The sequence below is a fragment of the Trachemys scripta genome, chromosome 22, assembly GCF_013100865.1.
Source record: "Trachemys scripta elegans isolate TJP31775 chromosome 22, CAS_Tse_1.0, whole genome shotgun sequence".
NCBI classification, from domain to species: domain Eukaryota; kingdom Metazoa; phylum Chordata; order Testudines; family Emydidae; genus Trachemys; species Trachemys scripta.
In genome coordinates, this window is record NC_048319.1 from 2072934 (window position 1) to 2096183 (window position 23250).

General features: G+C 40.0%; 1 protein-coding gene across 2 annotated transcripts; it reads left to right on the top strand.

The window, feature by feature from the left end:
* Nucleotides 1–188: 188 nt before the first annotated feature.
* On the top strand, nt 189–21429 carry UPF1 (UPF1 RNA helicase and ATPase; the record flags this gene model as incomplete). 2 transcript variants are annotated; one of them, XM_034755498.1, is given in 23 exon segments in its annotated part: nt 189–331; nt 1316–1405; nt 2377–2544; nt 3471–3651; nt 4579–4740; nt 5546–5630; nt 5822–5920; nt 6427–6544; nt 7678–7837; nt 7988–8106; nt 8459–8623; nt 8918–9032; nt 9604–9747; nt 10456–10669; nt 10887–11004; nt 12890–13046; nt 13768–13910; nt 15564–15738; nt 16892–16973; nt 17372–17533; nt 17979–18196; nt 18753–18875; nt 18983–21429. In XM_034755498.1, coding segments are annotated over 22 exon segments (3138 nt in total), but the record flags the coding sequence as incomplete, so codon positions are not given.
* Nucleotides 21430–23250: the final 1821 nt, after the last annotated feature.

Genomic DNA, 23250 nt, shown 5'->3' on the forward strand with positions numbered 1-23250 from the left:
TATACTCCAATATTATCCTTTCTTACAACTACTTTTCTCTCCAAATTAGACCCTTTCAAAAACTTGTTATATTATCATAAGCATTTGTAAAGTAGATTAGTGCCCCAACCCCAGTCTTTCTGGCATGGGGTATAACTTATAACTGGGGCATTAACTATGTAACTTATGTCATCAAATTTATTTTTTAGGTTAATGGTCCTGATGGGATACTCCAAAATGGTGCAGTGGATGATAATGTAGCTAAAACCAGTCAACTGCTTGCAGAATTAAACTTTGAAGAAGATGAAGAAGATACCTATTACACCAAGGATCTTCCTGTGCATGCTTGCAGGTAGTCTGAGATCTTCATGAACTTCAGAGGGAGTCTCAATTAGGCTTAAATAATCACATTGAAAACTATAAATCTTAATGATACTGTATACCCAATAAATATCAAAAGGACATTGGAATTGGTGTAAATATATCCTGTTTCACTGTTGCCAAACTTAAAAATTAATAAGTTTGAGAGCCATTTTGTATGCCTTTTAGCGGAGTACTTCCTTCGTACCCAACACAAATAACCTTCTTTCTGCCTTTAAATGAAGCTGCGGTCCATTGGTTAAGCACAGGAATGGAAATTAGGATTTTAGCTTTAATCCCAACTCTGCTGTTGATTTGTAATCTTTGGGAAATTGACAGGTTAAGTCAGTTGCTTGTCTGTAAAGTGGGGATATTTACCCAGCTTTCAGGGGTGTTGAGGACTAATTTAATGGTTGTAAAATGTTCTGAAGGCCTTGGATGGGCGGTACTCTATAGAAGTGACCAACTGAAGTCTTGAGTCCTGTGTAGTAAATACACAAATACTCAATTAGCATACAAGCAGCAGGTACATAGCTTAACCTATATACTAACCGTACTAGCCCACTGCAGTTTCTGCATATTGTAACACAGTATCTTAGCAAGGAATAGTGCCCTCTGGCGAGGCACTATATACATAATACATGAGGCAAAGAACCCTGTAATATAAATTCAGCTGCTAAAATATTTATTAAATTAAAACTGGGAGATGTTTGACCTCAAAATGAGAATGTAGTTAGTGCAACTTGGATGGAAGTGACTGAGGCTGACTTGGTGGTTTAAAGGCTGAATTGCAGAGCATTGCGAAGATTCTGTCAAAATGAAAATTAAGAGTATGGAATAATAGTTTAACCCATCTCACACCTAGTTGCCAGTTTCAGCTTATGTCTATAATACAGTGAATGGTCTGTGCATTTTTAATTGTACATTCCTGTAAACAGTTACCTGATTATTTTTACTTTTCTCTCTTTGATTTTAGTTACTGTGGTATCCATGACCCAGCTTGTGTGGTTTACTGCAATACCAGCAAGAAGTGGTTCTGTAATGGGCGTGGAAATACATCTGGCAGGTAAGTGACTAAATGACAGAAATGGCAATAATAAATTCTGTTTATAGAGAAAACAAATTAGGTTTCTGATGCAGCCTACTTCATTTTCTCATGTGATTGTTGACTCCAAAAGAAGGTTGGCTTTTAAACATCCACTTGAGTTTTTAACATGCACAATTAACCTTTTTTTTTAAAGAAATTTGCACTGTGGATCTGCATGTGAGCTTTTAGCTTCCTTCCCCATCCAATCTTCCCATTATCACCAGCACATACCAAGGAACCCATCACCTCCCCAAAGTCAGTGACTTAGGAGCGTTGTCTGAATGAAGCTAGCAATAGTTTCATTGGTCGTTTGTCTACTAAATGAACTTTGTTTCCTCTCCTCTGCTGTTGTTCAGCAGCATCCATCATTGCTGCTCTTGCCCTGCAGTTGATCTGTAAGGAAGCCCCAGATCCTTAACTACTAGTAATTTTTTTAAAAAATGTGCGTTTTCCCTGGGAGCCAAGTCATTTCTTCACATCTATCCAAGGGCTTGTCTACACTTACATCTCTGCAGCGGAGTAGCTGCAGCGCTTAGTGAAAACCCTGCCTACACTCAGAGAAGTTCTCCTGTCAGTGTAGGTACTCCACCTCCCTGAGATGCGGTAGCTATGTCAGTGGGAGAAGCTCTCCTGTTGACCTAGCATTGTTTACACCAGGGGTTAAGTCCATATAATTGTCACTCAGGCGTGTGGATTTTCCACACCCTTCAGCGACATAGTTATACTGACATAAATTCCTAGTGTAGACCAAACCCTAGATCAGCTGAGTGAAGTGCTAGTGGTTAACTTCTTCTGTTGGCGAAAATAGCAAGTATTTGTAACAGACATTCTTTGTGTGTAGTGCTAACTGAGCTGTTCTATTGTCTTAAATTAGGATTAAAACTGAGTCTAGTGACCAGAATTGTTTTCTGCATTAATCGTATACGAACTTGTGTGTGTTCTGGTTTCAGCCACATTGTAAATCATCTCGTGAGGGCAAAGTGTAAAGAGGTAACTCTTCACAAAGATGGTCCTTTGGGGGAGACGGTCTTGGAGTGTTATAATTGTGGCTGTCGTAATGTGTTCCTCCTTGGCTTCATTCCAGCTAAGGCTGACTCGGTAGTCGTATTACTGTGCAGGTGAGAGAATCGCTTTTTGGGGGGAGTTCAAATAAAGGCTAAAGCAGAGTAGAATTTGATGGGATAGCCTCATGTATTTCTAAAGGGCAATACTTCCTGTTTTCACCTAATACCAAAAATGGTTCTTGCATTCTGAGCTGTCATCAGGCACTTTGTGGGTGAGTGCTTAGGCTTCATGTATTAAATAACATTTTCCAAGCTATACTAGAATAAATACATTTTCTATTATTCTGGGAAATCCTCCTAGTTTTAGGAAGGGAGTCTCAGGCAGTGAGTCTTTCCTTTCATTAAACACATTAAACTTTTGAATAATTTTATGTCAGATATACCAAAGTAACACTTCTAGTTGGAAGCTGACACATTAACCTCTAACTAGAGTGGCGTGCTGTGGTTCAGACTGACAAGACTTCTCTCAGCCCATAAGATTACAGCTGTTCAAGAACAGAGTAACCTTATATTAAATTGAAAATGGTCCTGTAACAGAACATAGTCATGAAATCATGGTCTCTTCTATATCTGATAAATGCTATAGCTTGCTATTTATCTGGCAGTAGAAGATCCATTTCTATGGTAAGCTTCTACTCTTATTTAATTATGTAATGGTATATTAGAAATAGTCCTCTGTTTCTGTTCTGTACGCCATCCTAATGAACAGTAACTGAATTAGAGGCAAACACTCTTAGGAACGTGCTACCTTAGATGCTAGGATTGTCAAAGTGATGCAATATCATTCATGAATATTTTGAGAGCACTCATCTCCATGATATCATAGTGGCAAGTGCAGCACCTAATCATAGTGGACTCTTGGCCCAATGTAATTTTTGAAAATACTGAAAGATTTGACTTCAGAAGCATAACTTCACATGGGTAAACTTGTTTTTACACTTGTCTAATTTAAATTCATTATCAATATCTTGATTGTGCAGGCAACCGTGTGCCAGTCAGAGCAGTTTAAAGGATATTAATTGGGACAGCTCACAGTGGCAACCTCTTATCCAAGACCGCTGTTTCCTTTCCTGGCTGGTAAAGATTCCTTCTGAACAGGAGCAGTTGAGAGCACGTCAGATTACAGCTCAACAAATTAACAAACTGGAAGAACTCTGGAAGGTATGTGCCACTCTAAATTAGGAATGTGTAGCCAAATATTCAAAATTCTGTGTATTTAATCATGGTGGGAGAGACCTCATTATTAACCATTTGTATTATGCCACAGATTTACACAGCATTTTACATTCATGCAGACATGTTCCCCACACCGACTTTACCATCCAAAGTCTTGACAAACTGGACATAGGATAGCAGTTCTTGAGCGCGAGGGTTTGGGAGATTACTAATCAGATGGAAGAAAGGATTGTTTGGTTAAGAGTGGATAATGCTATGTATTCTGCATTTTTGAGTAGATCACAAAATTCCAACACGCTCTATCATTTAACATTGAAAGGACACCGCCAGTTTAAACTGTATCTGTAAAACCAAATTTCCTTACCTGTATTAACACATTAGATTAAAGTTCAGTTCTGTTCTAAGCAATGATTATATACAAATATCTGAGTAAGGAGATGCCAATTTGCTCTTGGTATTCAGTCTTATCTAACTTCAGTGACAAACTTTAACATCTAATAGCAGTTCGGAGACAACCCAACTAAGTGAGAGCAACTTTAATGAGTTTGCACAGTTTTAATTGAGGCCAGAATTTTGCCTTAGGTGATTTATTATTGATAGTGGTGTCTGCCCCAGAGAACACAACTTAACTTTCATGTCCAAGTCCGAGCTTGCGGGGATAACAGTTTAAAAAACAAACATAAAAAACAAAGCTGATCAGAGGTCAGATGATGGTAAATGAGGAACCCCGTGATGCTATGTCTAGTCACTTTTTAGAGGACAGAATTTTTAGTCTGAAACAATTTTAAAAATCTACTTTACTCTCCCTGTAGTGTTTACTACTCTTATCTCAGCTTTGACAACGAAAGTCTGGTCAGCTTGATGTTCTGGATCTCATGCCTTAGAACTTAACGTACCATTTCCCAATTCTAGGAAAATCCATCTGCAACCCTTGAAGACTTGGAAAAACCTGGTGTTGATGAAGAACCGCAGCATGTCTTACTTAGATATGAGGATGCTTATCAATACCAAAATATTTTTGGACCTCTGGTCAAGCTTGAAGCAGATTACGACAAGAAACTCAAGGAGTCCCAGGTAGTGCGATTGAAACATTGAAAGATGCTTATTATTTAGTTATTAGTAAGCAGTTCAAATTGATAACATGAAACACCTGGCTCCTAACAATAGAAAAGAGAAGACTTAAGTGAAATAAACGTAGCTTTACTACAGTAGCAACTGTCACCATTATCATTACTTGTACCATGGGAGATAGATGGAAAATGACCACACAGAATTTAAAGAGATTGGAAGCAGGGGGGTGACAGAAAGCAACAGTGGTGGTGCTACTGGGTTTTGAAACATGTCTGAATCCTTAGTCTCTCCTTCCTTCTTTGAGAGGGAATCTCCTCCTTAGTCTTTAGAGAATGTGATTCTGTGGAGGACATCCCAACTTTGAGAGAACTGTTACCAGTTTCATTGGCATTCTGTTGGGTCATCTCCTCCATGGAACCACACTTGCCTATCTGCCAGTTTTGGATTTCTCAGATGGGCTCCCAGCGGAACTTAGGGTGTCGTATGGGGGCACATAAACACCTGGCATATGTGATTAGCGCACACGCTTATGTACAGTGCCTGAAATTCAACATCTTTGGGGCCAAAAGCAGCATTCTTGAAGAAACTGTAAAGAAATTGGAGATGATGGCTCAGTACCTCAATGGTGCCAGTTGCTGGTAAGTAATTCAGTTTTGTAGAAATACAGTTGTTATGCAAATGGTATAAACTCTCTTTAAGTGTTTGTAAATATTTGGCTGTTCTGAGCATTATAGAAAAGGAGGATAGTCAAGAAACTTCTGGTACAATTCTTTTAGAAAGTAAAAGATGCCTTTTCTTTACAACTTAGACCCAAGATAACATCACAGTGAGATGGGACCTGGGCTTGAACAAGAAGAGAATTGCTTACTTCACTTTGCCAAAGACTGACTCAGGTAATGTCTGTTATATCTTCTTAGTTTGTTTTGAGGTAGGTATGTTGTCACCAGTAAGTAACATTAAAATTGCATACAGTCTGGTGGTCTGTCTTGGGGCACAGAACAGTTTTATAACTTTTGTTTTTGTTGGAGGGTTGATTTACCAGTACAGACTTCAAAAATAACTGCTTGAATGTTCTTCTGTTTAGATATGCGTCTTATGCAGGGAGACGAAATCTGCCTGAGATATAAAGGAGACCTGGCCCCTTTGTGGAAAGGAATTGGTCATGTTATTAAAGTTCCTGATAGTATCCTTTACTTTTTTCTAGAGATGCAGATCATTTCACTGACTCAGCTGCACCGTGACTTGAGTAGTTCATCAGTTAGATCTCAGGGATAGGGGGATTGAGGCAGTTCTTTAGAGGAAAATGGAGTTGCTTCCATCCCAACTTAATTCTTTCACTTGTGCATGTAAAGTACTCGTTACCTTGAGCAGGTCACTTAGCTTCTGTGTGCCTCAATTCCCCATCTGTACAATGGGGTAATAGCACAGCCCTACCTCACAGGAGGGTTGTGAGGATAAATACATTAGACTGGGCAGTGCTCAAACACTACAATAATGGGGGTCCATAGGAGTACCTGAGATGATCTGTCCACAGGAGATAGGAAAAGAGGAAGAAAGGAAATTAACTTTTAAACTGCTTTAATCACTGTCCAGCTGATGCCCAGGGATCTGCTTATATTTCCACTTTCCAATATTTTTAAAGTGGAAAAATAAATTCCAAATTTATAAGATAAATTACTACTTAACAAGGCTCTGCAGATTATGGTGATGAGATAGCTATTGAGCTGAGGAGCAGTGTTGGAGCACCTGTGGAGGTTACTCATAACTTCCAAGTGGATTTTGTGTGGAAGTCCACTTCATTTGACAGGTACGTAAATTTACTGGCATTCAGAAAGTAGTTTAGAGTCCAGCAGGTGTTTGACATAATCAAAACACTTTTTCCTGGAGTTCAATTTGAATTTTTACTGGGGAAGAAGTACTTTGTATCTGTTTCATGAAATTCACCTCCAGAGAGAGAATGAGGTGCACATACCAAAATTGGGACCATATATAGGTCCTTTGCTTCAGAGAGAATTATTTTCTTTCTCCGTATTCTGTTTAGAACTGGATCTGATCTCAAAAGCGTCATTGAACTCCTCATTTGTGTACCTCATTCTGAATGCACATTGATTTGTATCATGAATATTATTAACGTAAAAGAAAGGAGACACAAACCTTTTCTCAAATTTTATCTTTTCTGGTTATTCTCTAGAGCTTCAGTCCATTTTGGATATGTCTTCACTGCAAGTGAAGGTGTGCTTGTAGCATGAATAGGCATACCCATGCTAGCTTTAATCTAGCTAGCACTGGTAAGATAATAGTGATGATGTGGTGTCACCAGCTTTAGTGCAGGCTAGCAACCTGAGTATGTACCTAGGGTTCCTTTCAGCTAGCCTGTTTGTTCTACAAACACACCTTCACTTTGTAGTGAAATCACGTAACAATTCAGTAGCATATAAGTATCCGGCTTTGTCTCTAAAACCTTAACAGCTGAACACGGCAGTGAAATCTGAACTGCAGTCTTTGGAGTTAGTAATCATTGGGACACTAAAGTCTTCAGACTTTTATTTACAGAGTTCTGTGAGCCATGTGAGGCTGCTCCAAAAGAAACCTGTTTAACACAACTCTTCCTCAAACCCTGCAGGGTGTGTGGAAAGTAATCTTGACTATCTGTAGTGGTGTTTGCCTTCCTTGGAGTTTTTCCTCCTTTGGAAACGCACTATGGTTCGCTTGCACAAGAGCAGTAGCTAAGACCATAGGGAGCTCAGGTTTTGCTAGCAGAATGACAGAAGGCTAACCCTGTTTGCCAGGCTGAAAGTGTTTTGTCTCCTCCCCACCTGCTTATTAAGCTAATGGGGTTTTGAGTTTGTTGCATCTTGTACCTAATTCCCCTCCACATTACAGAAGTTTGTGGATGAATACGTTCAGTTCGTGTTGTGTGATCTGTGTCTTCACTTGCAGAATGCAGAGTGCTTTAAAAACATTTGCTGTGGATGAAACTTCAGTGTCTGGCTACATCTACCACAAACTGTTAGGTCATGAGGTAGAAGATGTGATTATTAAATGCCAGCTGCCAAAGCGTTTTACAGCGCAAGGACTTCCTGACCTCAATCATTCTCAGGTAATCCTATCATTTCTCTTGTCAGCCATAATTTCATAAAGGATTTACATACAAGGATTATAGACTTGAGTGAAAAAATGTATAATAACCTAACTATGCTTACCTACGTTAAGTACAAACGATATGCTAAAATAGCAAAACTTTTTTCAGGTTTATGCTGTAAAGACTGTCTTGCAGCGTCCTCTGAGCCTTATCCAAGGTCCCCCTGGTACAGGAAAAACTGTGACATCAGCCACTATTGTCTACCATTTAGCTAGGCAGGGCAATGGGTAAGAAATTTTAACTGATAACTGAATACTTTAAATGTTGAAGCTATGTGATACTTTAAACACTTATTCTGTATTGATAAATAGAAATTATATTCTACAGCTGTTAAAGTATATACTTAAAATACAATGCTGTCTTGCTGCAGTTGGAACATTTCTTCCAGAAGTGTGCCACTCCTGACAAACTTTCAAAATGCTGAATTTGAAAAACATATGTGAACAGCTTATCTTTAGGATCTATTCAGATTTTGGATGATTCTGATCTTGTCTTGATTAGCTTTTTTCCTCTAGGAAAGTTTTATAATTCCTCAGCACTTGTGGTGACATCAGTTTTTTCTTCTGTTTAATTTTTAAGGCCTGTGTTAGTTTGTGCCCCAAGTAACATAGCTGTGGATCAGCTCACTGAGAAGATCCATCAGACAGGGCTAAAAGTCGTTCGTCTGTGTGCTAAAAGCCGCGAGGCAATTGATTCTCCGGTATCTTTCCTGGCATTGCACAACCAGATCAGAAACATGGATAGGTAAGAAGTTGTTGTCCAAGAAAAATATCTTGGGGGCTTGGTGTTGCAGTAGGTTATCACGTGAGAATGGCAAACTACATTAAATTTAATGCAGAGATTGGGGGTAAGCCATGACTTAATAAATAATGTGAGTTCAGTTGTCCCTTGTGGACTGCCCAAAAAAAAAAAGGGTCCACTGCTCAACTGCCATTCTGCTCAAGGGAGCCCTAGAACCCCAGATATCAGGAGTTTTACACTAGAATTTTAAGAAGAAAACATGATTATGTTTTGATGACAAATTCCTTTGCTGTGTAGTATGCCTGAGCTCCAGAAACTGCAGCAGCTGAAAGATGAAACTGGAGAATTGTCATCTGCTGATGAGAAACGCTACCGTGCACTGAAACGAACAGCAGAGCGTGAATTACTTATGGTACAGGCTCCTTTTCTCTTTGTTAGGACTTGTCATTTTTTGCAGACTAGTGAAGGGTTGGATAAGTAAATGTTTAAAACAGTATGTTCTTTGGGGCAGGGCCACAACCATCTACATGTGTTTGTAATATAGGCATAACAATTTGTTTACAGCCTGTGATTAAGTAATGTCCCTCTTTAAATAGCTGCCTCTTTTCAATCCTGAGGTGGCTACACTTCACTGGTAGGTGGAGATCTGTGTATCATTGTAAACCACTTGGGAATTCTTTCAGATTTGTAGATTCCAAGGCCTTAAGGGACCAACCATTGTGATCATCTAGGTTGATCTTCTGTCTAGCACAGGCCATAGAACTTCCCCGAAGAAAATTCCTAGAGCAGATCTTTTAGAAAAACACTCTGGCAATTTTTAGATCAAGACAATGAAGTACTAAAAAAACTTGCATGGTTTTCCATATAAAAATATTATCTATTGATATACACTTGGTCAGTATTTACTTGCATGTCTTTTCATAACTGAAATTTTGTAACTGAGTGTGCTGGTGCTGAAATACATGTTTTTGTCTGTTTATCAGAATGCAGATGTTATTTGCTGCACGTGTGTGGGAGCAGGTGACCCAAGACTTGCAAAAATGCAGTTTCGTTCCATTTTAATAGATGAAAGCACACAGGCTACTGAACCAGAATGTATGGTGCCAGTTGTTCTGGGAGCCAAACAGGTACGAAGGGTTGATCTAAAAAATAATAGAATTCCTAAGCAGATACAGATATCTATTCGCTACTTATAATGCACAGAAAATGATTGTTGCAGTTTTCCCTGTTTGTTCTCCTGTGGGAGTGAAAACTCCCCACTTTTTGGATAGACAGTTCCCTATTGCAGGTCCAAACAACTTTTTTGTTTTATGTGACAGCAATAAAATTGTCTTTTTTCCAAAGTGCGATCTTTGTTTCAGTGTGATTGACATGTTACGGTCTGACTGGAGACTTCACCTCTGGATGACTCTAAGGGGCTACAACAGTGGTTCTCAAACTTTTGTACTGGTGACCCCTTTCACATAGCAAGCCTCTGATTGCGACCCCCCCCCCTTATAAACTAAAAACACTATTTTATATATTTAACACCATTATAAATGCTGGAGCCAAAGCAGGGTTTGGGGTGGAGGCTGACAGCTCGCGACCCCCTACGTAATATCCTTGAGACCCCCAATTTGAGAACCACTGGGCTATGAGGTCTGCTATTCATTACTGGATATAAAGCATATATGAAGCTCATCAGCATTCTTGCTGATAATTTTAGAGTAATATGCTATACATTCAGTCTGTCTTGAAATCTGTCTGTTCTAGTATTGCATCAGCTAGGACATGTGCGTGAGAGCTTAAGATGTCTATACTATGTAGTTAATGTTGAATTTCTTTTTTTTATACAGCTGATCCTTGTCGGTGATCACTGCCAGCTTGGTCCTGTCGTGATGTGTAAAAAAGCAGCGAAGGCAGGCCTGTCTCAGTCCCTTTTTGAGAGGCTTGTGGTGTTGGGTATCCGTCCAATTCGCCTGCAAGTGCAGTATCGTATGCACCCTGCACTTAGTGCTTTTCCATCCAACATCTTCTATGAGGGGTCACTCCAGAATGGTGTTACTGCAGGTAAAATACAATTGACACAGAACAAATTGACTTACATGCAATCCACTGAGAATCAGAATGAGGGATTCATTAATATAGAATGTCTTAAATGCATTTGTTGAAAAGGAGGCATTGACCCTGGACTGCATCTAATTTTAATAGTTGCTCAGTGCATTTAAAGTATGTGATGCTAAAGAAGCATTGTGAATGTTTTGGTTTATATTTTTTTCCTCCTCAGCGGACCGTGTGAAAAAGGGCTTTGATTTCCAGTGGCCCCAGCCAGATAAGCCAATGTTTTTCTATGTGACACAAGGTCAAGAAGAAATTGCCAGTTCAGGCACCTCTTACTTAAACAGGTAAATAAAATTCAATGCTAATGTTACATAAGTGGGGAAAATTTTCAGTAGTGACTAAGTCCCATTGAAAATCAATTAGACTTAAGTGCTTAGGAATTTTTCCCATCTGCCTTCATATTTAGAGCCTTAATGATCCCCTAATATTCATAGGAAGGATGACGGATGACCTTGTGTCTAAGGCACTGGAGAGGGACTCAAGAGCCTGACTGAGGTTCAGTTCCTAGCTTGGGAACAGACTGTGACCCATGGGCAAAGCACTTAGGGAAAAATTCCCCTATCACAGAGCTCTTTTGTCGCTAAATTCATATTTGGAAGATGAGAACATAACATAAGAAATGGCCATACAGGGTCAGACCAAAGGTCCATCCAGCCCAATATCCTGTCTGCTGACAGTGGCCAATGCCAGGTGCCCCAGAGGGAGTGAACCTAACAGCTAATGATCAAATGATCTCTCTCCTGCCATCCAGCTCCACCCTCTGACAAACAGAGTCTAGGGACACCATTCCTTACCCATCCCCATTAATGGATTTAACCACCATGAATTTATCTAGTTCTCTTTTAAACCCCGTTATAGTCCTAGCCTTCACAACCTCCTCAGGCAAGGAGTTCCACAGATTGACTGTGCGTTGTGTGAAGAACTACTTCCTTTTATTTGTTTTAAACCTGCTGCCCATTCATTTCATTTGGTGACCCCTAGTTCTTATATTATGGGAACAAGTAAATAACTTTTCCTTATTCACTTTCTCCACACACTCATGATTTTATATACCTCTATCATATCCCCCCTTTAGTCTCCTCTTTTCCAAGCTGAAAAGTCCTAGCCTCTTTAATCTCTCCTCATATGGGACGCGTTCCAGACCCCTAATCATTTTAGTTGCCCTTCTCTGAACGTTTTCCAATGGCAGTATATCTTTTTTGAGATGAATCTGTACGCAGTATTCAAGACGTTGGCGTACCATGGATTTATATAAAGGCAATAAGATATTCTCCGACTTACTCTCTATCCCTTTTTTAATGATTCCTAACATCCTGTTTTCTTTTTTGACTGCCGCTGCACAATGCATGGACGTCTTCAGAGAACTATCCACGGTGACTCCAAGATCTCTTTCCTGATTCGTTGTAGCTAAATTAGCCCCCATCATATTGTATGTATAGTTGGGGTTATACATACAGTAGGATGGGGGCTAATTTAGCTACAACTAAACTACAACTAGGTGCTTGGATACTGTGGTGATGGGGTGGGGCAAACAAGTTCTTAGATGTATAAACGAGCCTAAGTTAGAGTTCCATCTCGTTAAGATGAGATTAATTTCTATAACCATAAGTGATGGAATAGAGTTACACAAAATTGCCCTAGTCCAGATACTTGAACTCCAAAGTACTGTTTTAAATCAGTAGGAAAGAAGTATTTAGTCCTGCTAACACCAGAGATTTAAATAATTGTATATCCATTTAAGTTTACTTGTGTGCTGTGTAATGCTGTGGATACATATTCTCGCTTTCAAAAGCAAGCCAATATCAAGCACAGATCTGTGACAGTGTGAATTGATTACTGCAGCAGCAAATTCCAATCAGCTGCTGTATAGAAGTATTGGGCTCCAGTACACTAGCTTCTGAAGAAAAAAGGCTTCTCTCTTGGAGGTGTCAGTCTGATAATATAGGTCAAAGAGTGCGAGTAATAAACACGTATAGTGGAAAAGGATATCTTTAATCTGGCACTTGTCCCCTCCTCCTTCCGCTTCTCCCTCTCCCTCCTGCTTCTTTATAGACCCTGATAATTTGCAAGAAGTATTTAGCAAGTTAAACTTATTATTTATTTAACTTAATTCTGCAATATTTTTAGTTTAGTGACTTCAAAAATAAAACAAAAAACCTCTCTTCCTAGGACGGAAGCTGCTAACGTGGAGAAGATAACTACAAAGTTATTGAAAGCTGGTGCCAAGCCTGATCAGATTGGCATTATAACTCCTTATGAGGGCCAGCGCTCTTACCTGGTACAGTACATGCAGTTCAGTGGTTCCTTGCATACAAAACTCTATCAGGTATGGAATCTTTGTACGGTTTCACAATAGACTTTATTTCTGGGCTTCTTTTCACTTTCAAGATATTTTGAAATTCCAATTTCAACTTACTTTAAAAGACCAGCTCCCCAACAATGGCTGTAGTATACCAACTGTTATACTTTTGGGTCGTTGCTGCAAATGAGACCAAAGCTGTATACTTACTAAAAGCCCTTTTTTGTAACGCTGAAAACATTTTGTGATGATATCGTCCACTGAAGGAAGACCTTGGTGGAAATAGGCTAGTGGAATATTCCTGGCAGGAGCAAATCTGATTTCTCCGTCGGTTATCTGGATTTTCCAGTATGATGGCTTGAGAGCTGCAACACTGATTAGTACTGTTTAAAATAGCAGTGTTTCAGAATAGTGGGGAGTCCACAGTGCCGTCTGGCAGCAGCGGGGATAATTTATTTTTCTGGTACAAATGTTAGTATGCCTATTGAATGATAACTTTTATATGTCAGCGCATTATGGTTATGCTATTTGTTCTAAAACCAAGAATGTTTTTTTCTCCCTTAATGAAACTGCTTTTAGTCATTAACTGATCCGATCATTCCACTAATGTCACAAGAACAACGTTGCTTGCAAAATGATGGGTTGGTTAGAGATGTTCAGCCAAAATGCTTTAAAATACTGATCCTTAGCACAGTTCTCTTCCTTGCACTGGGCTTCAAATAGTTTACATGGTGGTTCTCCTTTGCAGGAAGTGGAAATTGCAAGTGTTGATGCTTTCCAAGGACGAGAGAAGGACTTTATTATCCTTTCTTGTGTAAGAGCCAATGAGCACCAAGGAATTGGATTTTTAAATGATCCTAGACGTCTTAATGTGGCTCTCACCAGAGCAAGGTGCAGTATGATTATAATACTCTGCATGGATGTAGCAGACTTTTATTACTCTTGCCCAACAAAAATTACACTGTTATTGAAAACATAAGAGTGAACAGAACCATCTGAGTAAGCTAACAGGAATGTTAAAATGATTCCTGCATCTCTAGAAACACTCTTATACCAACTGAAACTACATTAGTCCATATGCCTTTAACATTCAAGTGACTACAAATTGTCAGAAAATGACCTATTTGTAGATGGAGGAGTTTGACCTTGAAGCAGACATGCCCCTTCCTCCTTGCATCCATTTTCTGCAGTAGAAAGGGAGTTCCATGTCTTTCATTTTCTCCCCATTTTCCAACAGTCAGCAGAAGCTGGGGTGTCTCGACTGCTCTGCCTCTCTCTCAGCAACTGTTTCTCTGGGTTCTTCTCTCCTGTGAATGGGTCTAGAGCAGGGGTCGGCAACCTTTCAGAAGTGGTGTGCCGAGTCTTCATTTATTCACTCTAATTTAAAGTTTTGTGTGCCAGTAATACATTTTAACGTTGTTAGAAGGTCTTTCTATAAGTCTATAATATATAACTAAACTATTGTTGTATGTAAAGTAAATAAGGTTTTTAAAATGTTTAAGAAGCTTCATTTAAAATTAAATTAAAATGCAGAGCCCCCCCAGACTGGTGGCCAGGACCTGGGCAGTGTGAGTGCCACCGAAAATCAGCTCGCGTGCCACCTTCGGCACGCGTGCCATAGGTTGCCTACCCCTGGTCTAGAGTTTGCCTCATGGGGGGCACTTGAGGGGTGGGGGAGTGTGAAATTGATGCTTTGTCAGTTTCACTGTTTCCCACAGGTTTACTTTAAAAGGGTTTTTTTGGGGTAAACTAATCTGGTTGAAGTACACAGTAGGTTTGTTTGCTAAACTAGTCAATATAGCATACCATTACTGGTATAAAGAGATCACTGCAGCAATCTTCCTTAAAGGATTGTATGGCTTAATAAAGTCTTTTTGTGATAAATATTGGCCACAGGATCAATGTCTCTTGGCTTTACCTTAATGGACTTTGCAATAGATCAAGGCATCTAATGAAAGGAGCTAGTTAATCTGAGGCTGCATCCACTTCCATTGTCCTCTTCCAAACCATAGTCGTTAGAGGCCTTATTTAAGGCAGTAAGTGTTTAATTGGAGGCACAGATGTTCACTAGCACAGCAAAAAGCAGCATATTTAAACATTCTGCAGTCCCACATGCTCCTTCTCTTCTTTCTCTCCTTGACAATTCCTGCTGTAGACAGAAGTAATCTGTTAGGCCTGTAGGGCAATCTTTCGGGAGTGGTATGCACGAAACAACCACTAGTAAGTTTCTATGAACTCCACTGGTTTGGGAAAAGCTGGAAGCAGGGTATAAAAGGAACACAACCTGCTTCTCAGCTGCCTCTCAAGTGTGTGCCTAGGAACCTGAGGCCTTCGTTTGAGCCGAGACTATATTCCCTTTGCAGTTCGTACATATAAGGATAGTGGGAGCTACAGCACGTAGAGGGAGACTATATCTCGACTTGAGCAACTTACTACATCTTATTCTGCATTTTGTCATGTTAACTTGGTTAATGTAGAATTTCCTAAAATAAGCTTTACAGTTGACTTCTGACTTATCTGATATGACCATCTGATATTCCATAGATATGGAGTAATTATTGTTGGGAACCCAAAAGCTCTGTCTAAACAACCACTTTGGAATCACCTGCTGAACTACTACAAGGAGCAGAAGGTACTGGTAGAGGGACCACTAAACAATCTCCGAGAAAGCCTTATGCAGTTCAGCAAGCCCCGTAAACTTGTCAACACCATCAACCCAGTAAGTTACTACAGATCCACTAGTCTGTCTTTTTAAAAAATATATACGGGAGAAAGGGGAACATGACTGTAAAATAGTCAGATTTTCCTGTGACCCACTTTATCTCCAGTTTGTGGCCAGAGGGGATTTTGGTCCCCTAGTGAGAAACGGATGGTGGTGGGGCTGACTTTTGTAGGAGATGGTAGTGAATGTCCTGCTCTCCCTTGCCTGCACAGTGCTTTGACAGAGCCAGCACTGCTTCAGGATACTGCAGGGCTGGTTCTATAGCATCTTGAAGCCTCGCTTCCTATGGTCTGAAGCTGAGCCCTGTGTGGGATGAGGGAAAGGTGAAAGCTGCCCTGGGATCCAGAGGCTGAGCAGTGAGGGGAGGGAGCTTACTCGTTCCCTCACTTGCTGGGTCTGTTTTTTCTGTGGGGTTTTTTTCTTAGCTGGTGGGATGTGACCAATCAGGTTGCCTCTTTAGATCTGCTTCCAGGGCCAGCCCTACTGGATGAGAAGCCTTTTTGTAGTAACCTCATCTTTCTTGTGTAGGGTTTTAAATGTAGGCAGTAGTTTTTGAGATTAAGCATTCTGTAGGAATGTCAGATTTCCTAAACTTGACTAAACTTATTAAGCTTAAATGTGCTTTTGTCCTACTATCTTCAGCTAAATATGGATCAGTGGCAGTAAATACAAATAACTCTTGTCATTGGGTTCTGGTGATACCCTAAGTCATGAGGAACAGCACATGCGTGGCGGGGGCCATTTAGGGATCTGGGGCAAAAATCTGTCTGGGAATTAGTCCTGCTTTGAGCAGGGCGTTGGACTAGATGACCTCCTGAGGTTCCTTCCAACCCTGATATTCTATGATTCAATGAAAGGAGAACTGTGTGATAAGAACTGTAAAATGGAGTCAGTCTCATGAAACTCCAGCCCATTTTAAATTTAAAAACATTTAAAATAACTGGAAATAAATGAACTGACTGGTTTCAATGGCAGATTTGGATCTTTTTCATGCATATATCTAAAGCTGAAATGTATTTGATACTTTGACAGGTAACCCAACACAGTCCCTACCCTGAAGAACTTTACTCTAAAGCTGCCATGCTTTTCAGTTTGCAACATTGGTTCTAAATGTAAGGATTTATTGTCTAACTTCATGTAACGTTTTTAGGGTGCCCGTTTCATGACTACTGCCATGTATGATGCACGTGAAGCTATTATCCCAGGATCTGTTTATGACCGGAGCAGTCAAGGTAAGGAAGTTGTGGGAGTTGAACTCCTTTATTGACTTTCCAATTATGTAGTCATCAAGTGGGTTCTTTACTTTTTGATACTGAGCTAAGATTTCTCTTGAAAGCTCCCAAGTAAAGAACAACTTCTCACCATGTACAAACAAAACTGCTTTGGGCAAAATTTTACAATCAAAACTCTGATTTCTAAATTTAATTGTGGCATGGACCACCGTGCAAACGTGGCATTTCAGAAATCCCAAATTAACTTTTAGTGTAAACTATTTCATAACTTAACTAAACCCTGACTTAACCATTCGACTGTTGCTGATCTGTAGGTTGCTCTACGGAATGCTTTGGCAGTACAAAAAATCCAGAGACAATAACGTTGAGTTGTTAACTAAGCTGTTAAATTTTTCTAGGACGCCCATCAAACATGTACTTCCAAACACATGATCAAATTGGAATGATTAGTGCTGGACCCAGCCACGTCACTGCTATGAACATTCCTATCCCTTTCAACCTTGTGATGCCACCAATGCCACCACCAGGATATTTTGGGCAGGCTAATGGACCGGCCGCAGGTATGTAATCATTAAATACAGACCAAAAAAGCATGTTAATTACCTTTGGTTCTCCCTCCCAATGACACTACAGAAGGGGCATTTTGAGGCCCAGGTGGAGGGAATGTTTTACAATAGCTTCTGGTAACACTTCTGGCTAAACTTGCAGCAGTGTTGATGGTTTCAGAGGAGATTGTCTAGCCTTCCTCACCTGTAAGGATTGGTGGATATGATATAAAGCTTCTGATTATCCGCCAGGCTCTAAGAAAACTTCCTGTCCATCAGGGTCTAACAGTATACTTTATACTGTCTCTAAAACTTTAGATTCATAGATAGTTGCTACCTGAATAAGTATAATGTTGTGTAGTTTGCTAAGCCACCAGTATACATTTGACTAGAAACAAAATGTAAAATCATTACATATATAAAATATTTTCACTCCCTTGGCGGGGACTAACTTTTTCAGGACGTGGGACACCTAAAGGAAAGGCTGGTCGTGGTGGGCGCCAGAAAAATCGTTTTGGGATTCCTGGAACTAGCCACTCAAACCTTCCAAACAGTCAAGCGAGCCAAGATGTGGTGTCCCAGCCATTCTCCCAGGGTCCACTGACTCAGGGTTATATCTCCATGAGTCAGCCATCACAGATGAGCCAGCCAGGACTCTCCCAGCCAGAATTATCACAGGTAAGAGTGTAATAATCCTATTTATAAACTGCCTAGGCTACAAAGTGGCTTTTTTTTTTTTTTTTTTGCCAGGAGTCATGCGCGTGGAAGAGGGTATGTGTGTATCGTGTAGTATTTGGGAGTAGCTTTCATTGCCCTTCCCCCACACATTCACAGTCTGAATATAAGGATATTTCCCCTTGAGGTACATCCATTAAGCTCTGTGGTGCACGTGCATCCAGGTACATCGATATTGCACTTCATTTTTACATGGTAATTTCATTTCACCGTAGGCCCTAACCTGAAATCAGACCCATTCCTAAAGAGGAACGTATTCTAGTACCTTAACAGAACAATTATTGCAAATTCTGGGCATTTCAGTAATGCTTGCAACTACACTGGGTAAATCACTGTAGAAATTCAGCAGCAAAGGGGTTGATTAAGGGGTCAGTTAGTCTGAAGGAAAACATTGTTCTATGGCAGCCACAACCCCATTTGTGATCTAATGCAGCATACGCTCTTGAGACCCTAATACTACAAAAGTTTTGGGAGCTTCACAGAAAAACTCTCATTTCAGGACAGTTACCTTGGTGATGAGTTTAAATCTCAGATTGATGTGGCGCTGTCGCAGGACTCTACTTACCAGGGTGAACGTGCATATCAACATGGTGGAGTGACAGGACTGTCACAGTATTAGAGTGTAAGGCACTTCGATTCAGTTCTGTTTCTTTGCTCAAAGTAACCTCTAGCCCACATGGCAATAGGGAAATGATTAATGTGAATTTTGTTGTCCTTTCCTTTCTTTAGGTTGAGGAAGAAGAGCTAAGCTTGTGTGGAGCTTAGTTCCATCAGCATTTTATTCTGGGTAATAAAAAAAATAAAATAAAATGGATACCTGTTTTCCACTGCTAAAACTGAAGCACCACTGTGTGAGAGCAACAGGAGAAAGAAAGAGAAACCAACCAACGGAGAGGAGAAAGGAGCGCGCGTGAGAGCCCACTGCTAGCTCACTGAGACAAGGAGACTGACCGGAGAGGAGAGAGAGCACCAAAGGACTGGCTGGCGCCTCACTGGGAAGGCAACTCGCCCTGAAAGAATGAGTGGTCAGCTGAGTCCCTGCTCCCCCAGTCAACCAAGCTTGAGAGAAGGGCCTTAAGCAGGTTTCACTTCATTCCATACTTCTCTTTGCGAGCAGGGCATCACTTTTCAGAGCAGGAGGGGAGAGGAAAACCCTCATCTCAGAGTTGTTCTCATTGGAAAAGGTACTATATTTTAGTAGTAACTGTTGACGTTTTAAAAGCAAAGTATCTAAAGAGGAAAGATCCTGCCGAAAAGTGACAGTAAGCCAAGCAGAAAACCAGCCAGAACATGGTGACTGTTCAACGCTGAGATGCAGGTTTTGTTGTCCAAAACTGGCTCTGAAATTCTAGTGTCATCATGTCGCCCACATTCTGAATGGGTATTTCGTGACAAGGTGGTTTTAAAGAGATTCTTTCAAAGGAGCACTGAATTTTTAGAAGTGTCTCTGAATTCTTAGTAGTGGACCTGGGAGATCCTTGTTCTGAGAAGCTTACCAAAAAAATTTAAAACAAACAAAAAATCTAAATTAGAGCACCAACCTTGAGAACTTTCAGTGTGATTTAAAGTTGCAGCAATCAGCCTCTTCTTCCTACAATGGATAGCAGTTAGGAGTGAAAGGAGCCTGCACGCTCAAGCAGGAGGAGGGTTTCAAAGTGTTTTCTGTATGCTTTAATTGGCTACTGTCTGGACTCTACTCTATGAAAACAAGCCTTTCTGTAAGATGAACTGTGCGCTTAAAAGGGGATGGGTTCCTGTACCCTTCGGCCCTGGAGGAAAAGTCGCTAGGAGGCCTGCTTTATTCACTCCCACTGATGCTGGGAGGAAGTAGTGGAAACTGGGGATTATATTGGTTTTGAAGTAAAGACTCTACAATGATATTGAAGCAGGTTGGAAAAAAATAAATGGAAAAAGCAGGCAGTTGTTGGAAGGTGGCCTCTGATGGGTATGATTAGAGACAATGGAGTAGGCTTTTGTGTGGCTTCTTCAGTGATTTAATGCAGATAGCTGAATGATTCAGGTGTTGAAGTTAAAAACAACCCTGGAGACTGCGTTTCAGGTCGTGAACATGGCTGTGGCATCAGTGCTGGCTTGAGAAGTAGTTGGAAGTCGAACTGAAAGCAGCACATAAAAAAAGCCATCCAATTTCTAAGTTGTATCCGTGTCCTAAACAAGTCAAGTGGGAACACTGGGAGCATTTTATTTGTCTAAACTTTTTTAGAAATAGCACAGAGAACTTAAATTCCTACTAACCCATTTTTATCAGATCTCTAAATTAGAATAATCTCTACCTCCTAATTGGCTAAAAATCAGTAGTGTGTGAATTAATTACTAACCTAGATGTTTTTTAAAGTTTATGAATTAAGTTAGCTTTATAATCAAAGGGCTCCAAGTGTTTCTAGTCTTTTTTGTTTTTTTGAGGAACTAAAAAAAAAAAAAAACCACCAACAGAAAACAATCCTCTCAATGAATGTACTTAGACTAAATAACAAAACCCACTTCTTGTGATTTGGAAACACCCACTTGCATTACTCTGTCCATTCTGTAGATTATCAAACTGCTTTCATAACTTGTATTTGCTGTAGTTTTCCATGTCTTCCCCCCCCCCCTTCCCATTATAGTGTAGTATATCCATAGGTTTTGTAAGTAGTGTGCACGTGAAATTTAGAACAGATGTTCTGAATTCACTTTTTTGTTTATACTGGTCATAAATTGCAAAATAAATTAGAAACCTTCCTGAAACACACACAACATTCTTGTTTCATAAAAAGCCTCCAGAGTTTAGACTTCTACAATGTGCAAAGAATGGAGACACAGGCCACCTTCCTTCATGTAAGAGGGACTATATTTTATTTATTAACATTTTAATTTTTTTCCTTCTGGGTAGGCTGCGTAGTTGCATAGAGATTTGAGATAGGTTTAAGCTGTAACTCTTTGTGCAATGCAATCCATTGAGTAATGTAACCCCTTCTCCCCCTGCCCCCAACCCCTTTATTTCACTGGTTGGAATGCTTGCCTCTGCTTTGTGCTGGTTTTTTCCTTTGTAGCAGTTACTCTGAGTTTTATAAATCCGCAGACATCAGTGCTAGCACTGTTAGTCTTTTTTTGATTTTGTCTGTATGTTTTAAACCTGTTGGTCATCAATAAAAAAATGAATAAAGAGCTCTTGCATTCAAGCTGGGGCCTATATTTCAGTAATCATTTTGGACCTTTTAAAAACAATATTTGTGACAGTTTGGCCCAGTGTTTGATTGTATAAACTTCACGTTTATTACATTTTAACATATACTAGTACAAAAGTGTGGGGTATTTCTAGCATACATAGATAAGCAAATGAACTGTGAAAAGTTTGTTAAAGCGAAGTACCCCGCCTGTACCCCCTCCTTTGGGTCTTGTCCAGACATGTGCATGCTGTAGGAATGTTTAGAAACCACGGAGGCATTCTGTGCCCATGCATTGATGTTACAGAGCGGTTCTATGGTGGTAGTCAGTTCCCCTTTTTATGAAAGGCTGTTAGAGGAGCTTGATCTTTTTTTAATATTGATGGCAAGAGCTTACTTCTTCCAGGCTGGGGATAAAGACTTCCTTGCATATTACCCATTGGAAGTAATGGCAAGACCCTTTTGAGGCTTTCATCTGCCCCCTTTCAAGTTACTCTGATCGTGGCTCTGGTGGTAAATCTGAGACAACATAGTAATTGAATAAATCCTTTTTAATAAAGTTCAGCTCACACATGCTGACTTAAGACTGGGCCTATCAATCTAAACCATTGACACCACCAACTGCACTTGGTACAGCAGTCAAGCATTTGAAAGTTGCATGATTTAAGGTACAAATACAGTAAACTTTTCCACACTGCTTTCTGACTGAAGCACAAACTCCGTTTAGTATAGCAGGCTGCTGATGCTGTGAGCAGGTTTCATGTTAGTGCACTGACCTCACTTCACAGGGGCTGTGATCACTAAAGTAGCTATTTCATGTGTCCATTCTGGTCCACAAAGTATTGCACATGGTTATAGCTGTCTTTCCCTCCTAGCGTGAGAATCCTCTAATTGTTTGGACTGCACGGTGGATAGGACAGAGCCCATTAGTTATTCATCTCTTTGTGCTTTGGTAAATGCAAGTGGAGATTTAGATGGAAAGCAAAAACCTCCCTCACAAGTGTGACCTAAATGAACTGAGCTTTGAGTTCCTTGATCTGCTGTGGACTCATTTTTCAAAATACTCAGTATAACAAAAACTAAAATCCCTCTTCTTTCATAGAAATCCAAGTGTGTTTTAATGTGGAATTTAATTCCTGGAATTAGAAGTAAGGGTAAGTATTTAAAAAGGAAAAACACTAGCAGATCAGGTGTTTGAGCCTGTCCCTGTTACTTTCTAGTTTTTTCAAAAGAAATTGACTGATTTCTTTTAAGATGGGGCTAGCCCCTTGACTTTATTTTATAAACGTGAGTAATTGATCTTATAAACCATAGTCGCTAATCTGACTAGCATCTCATTCCTTTATTAAATGTTTGATGCTGGTTTTGATGTTGTTCTTGTTTACTGTACAGAATAATAGGGGGTAAACTGTCTTAGAACTCCACAGTACCGCATGTCTGTGAATCAGCTTCCTAAATGGTGGTGCAGAGGGTACCTGAAAATGTTAGTGCATAACAGCAGGTCACCTGTGTGGAATTGTGGTAGCCTTAAAGTATTCAGACTAACTTGCTCCTGTTCAACAACGCTTTGGGTATATCCAGTAGCACAACACATTCATTGGGTAGGGTAGGGAAGTACATTGTCTGTGCAAATTAATTAAAATAAGAGGATAAACCTTTTAGTTTCCCCATGGGGACAAAGGTCTTTCCTGTTAATACTTAGTGAAACCGTTCTATTAAGACACATTACAAGGTAGATACAAAAAAACAAGTCTCCACTAGTTTCAATCTGACTGACATTTAAAAAAGAGTTTCAAGTCTAATTAATTCCTTGCTCCTTCTCTTGTCCCCCCCTCC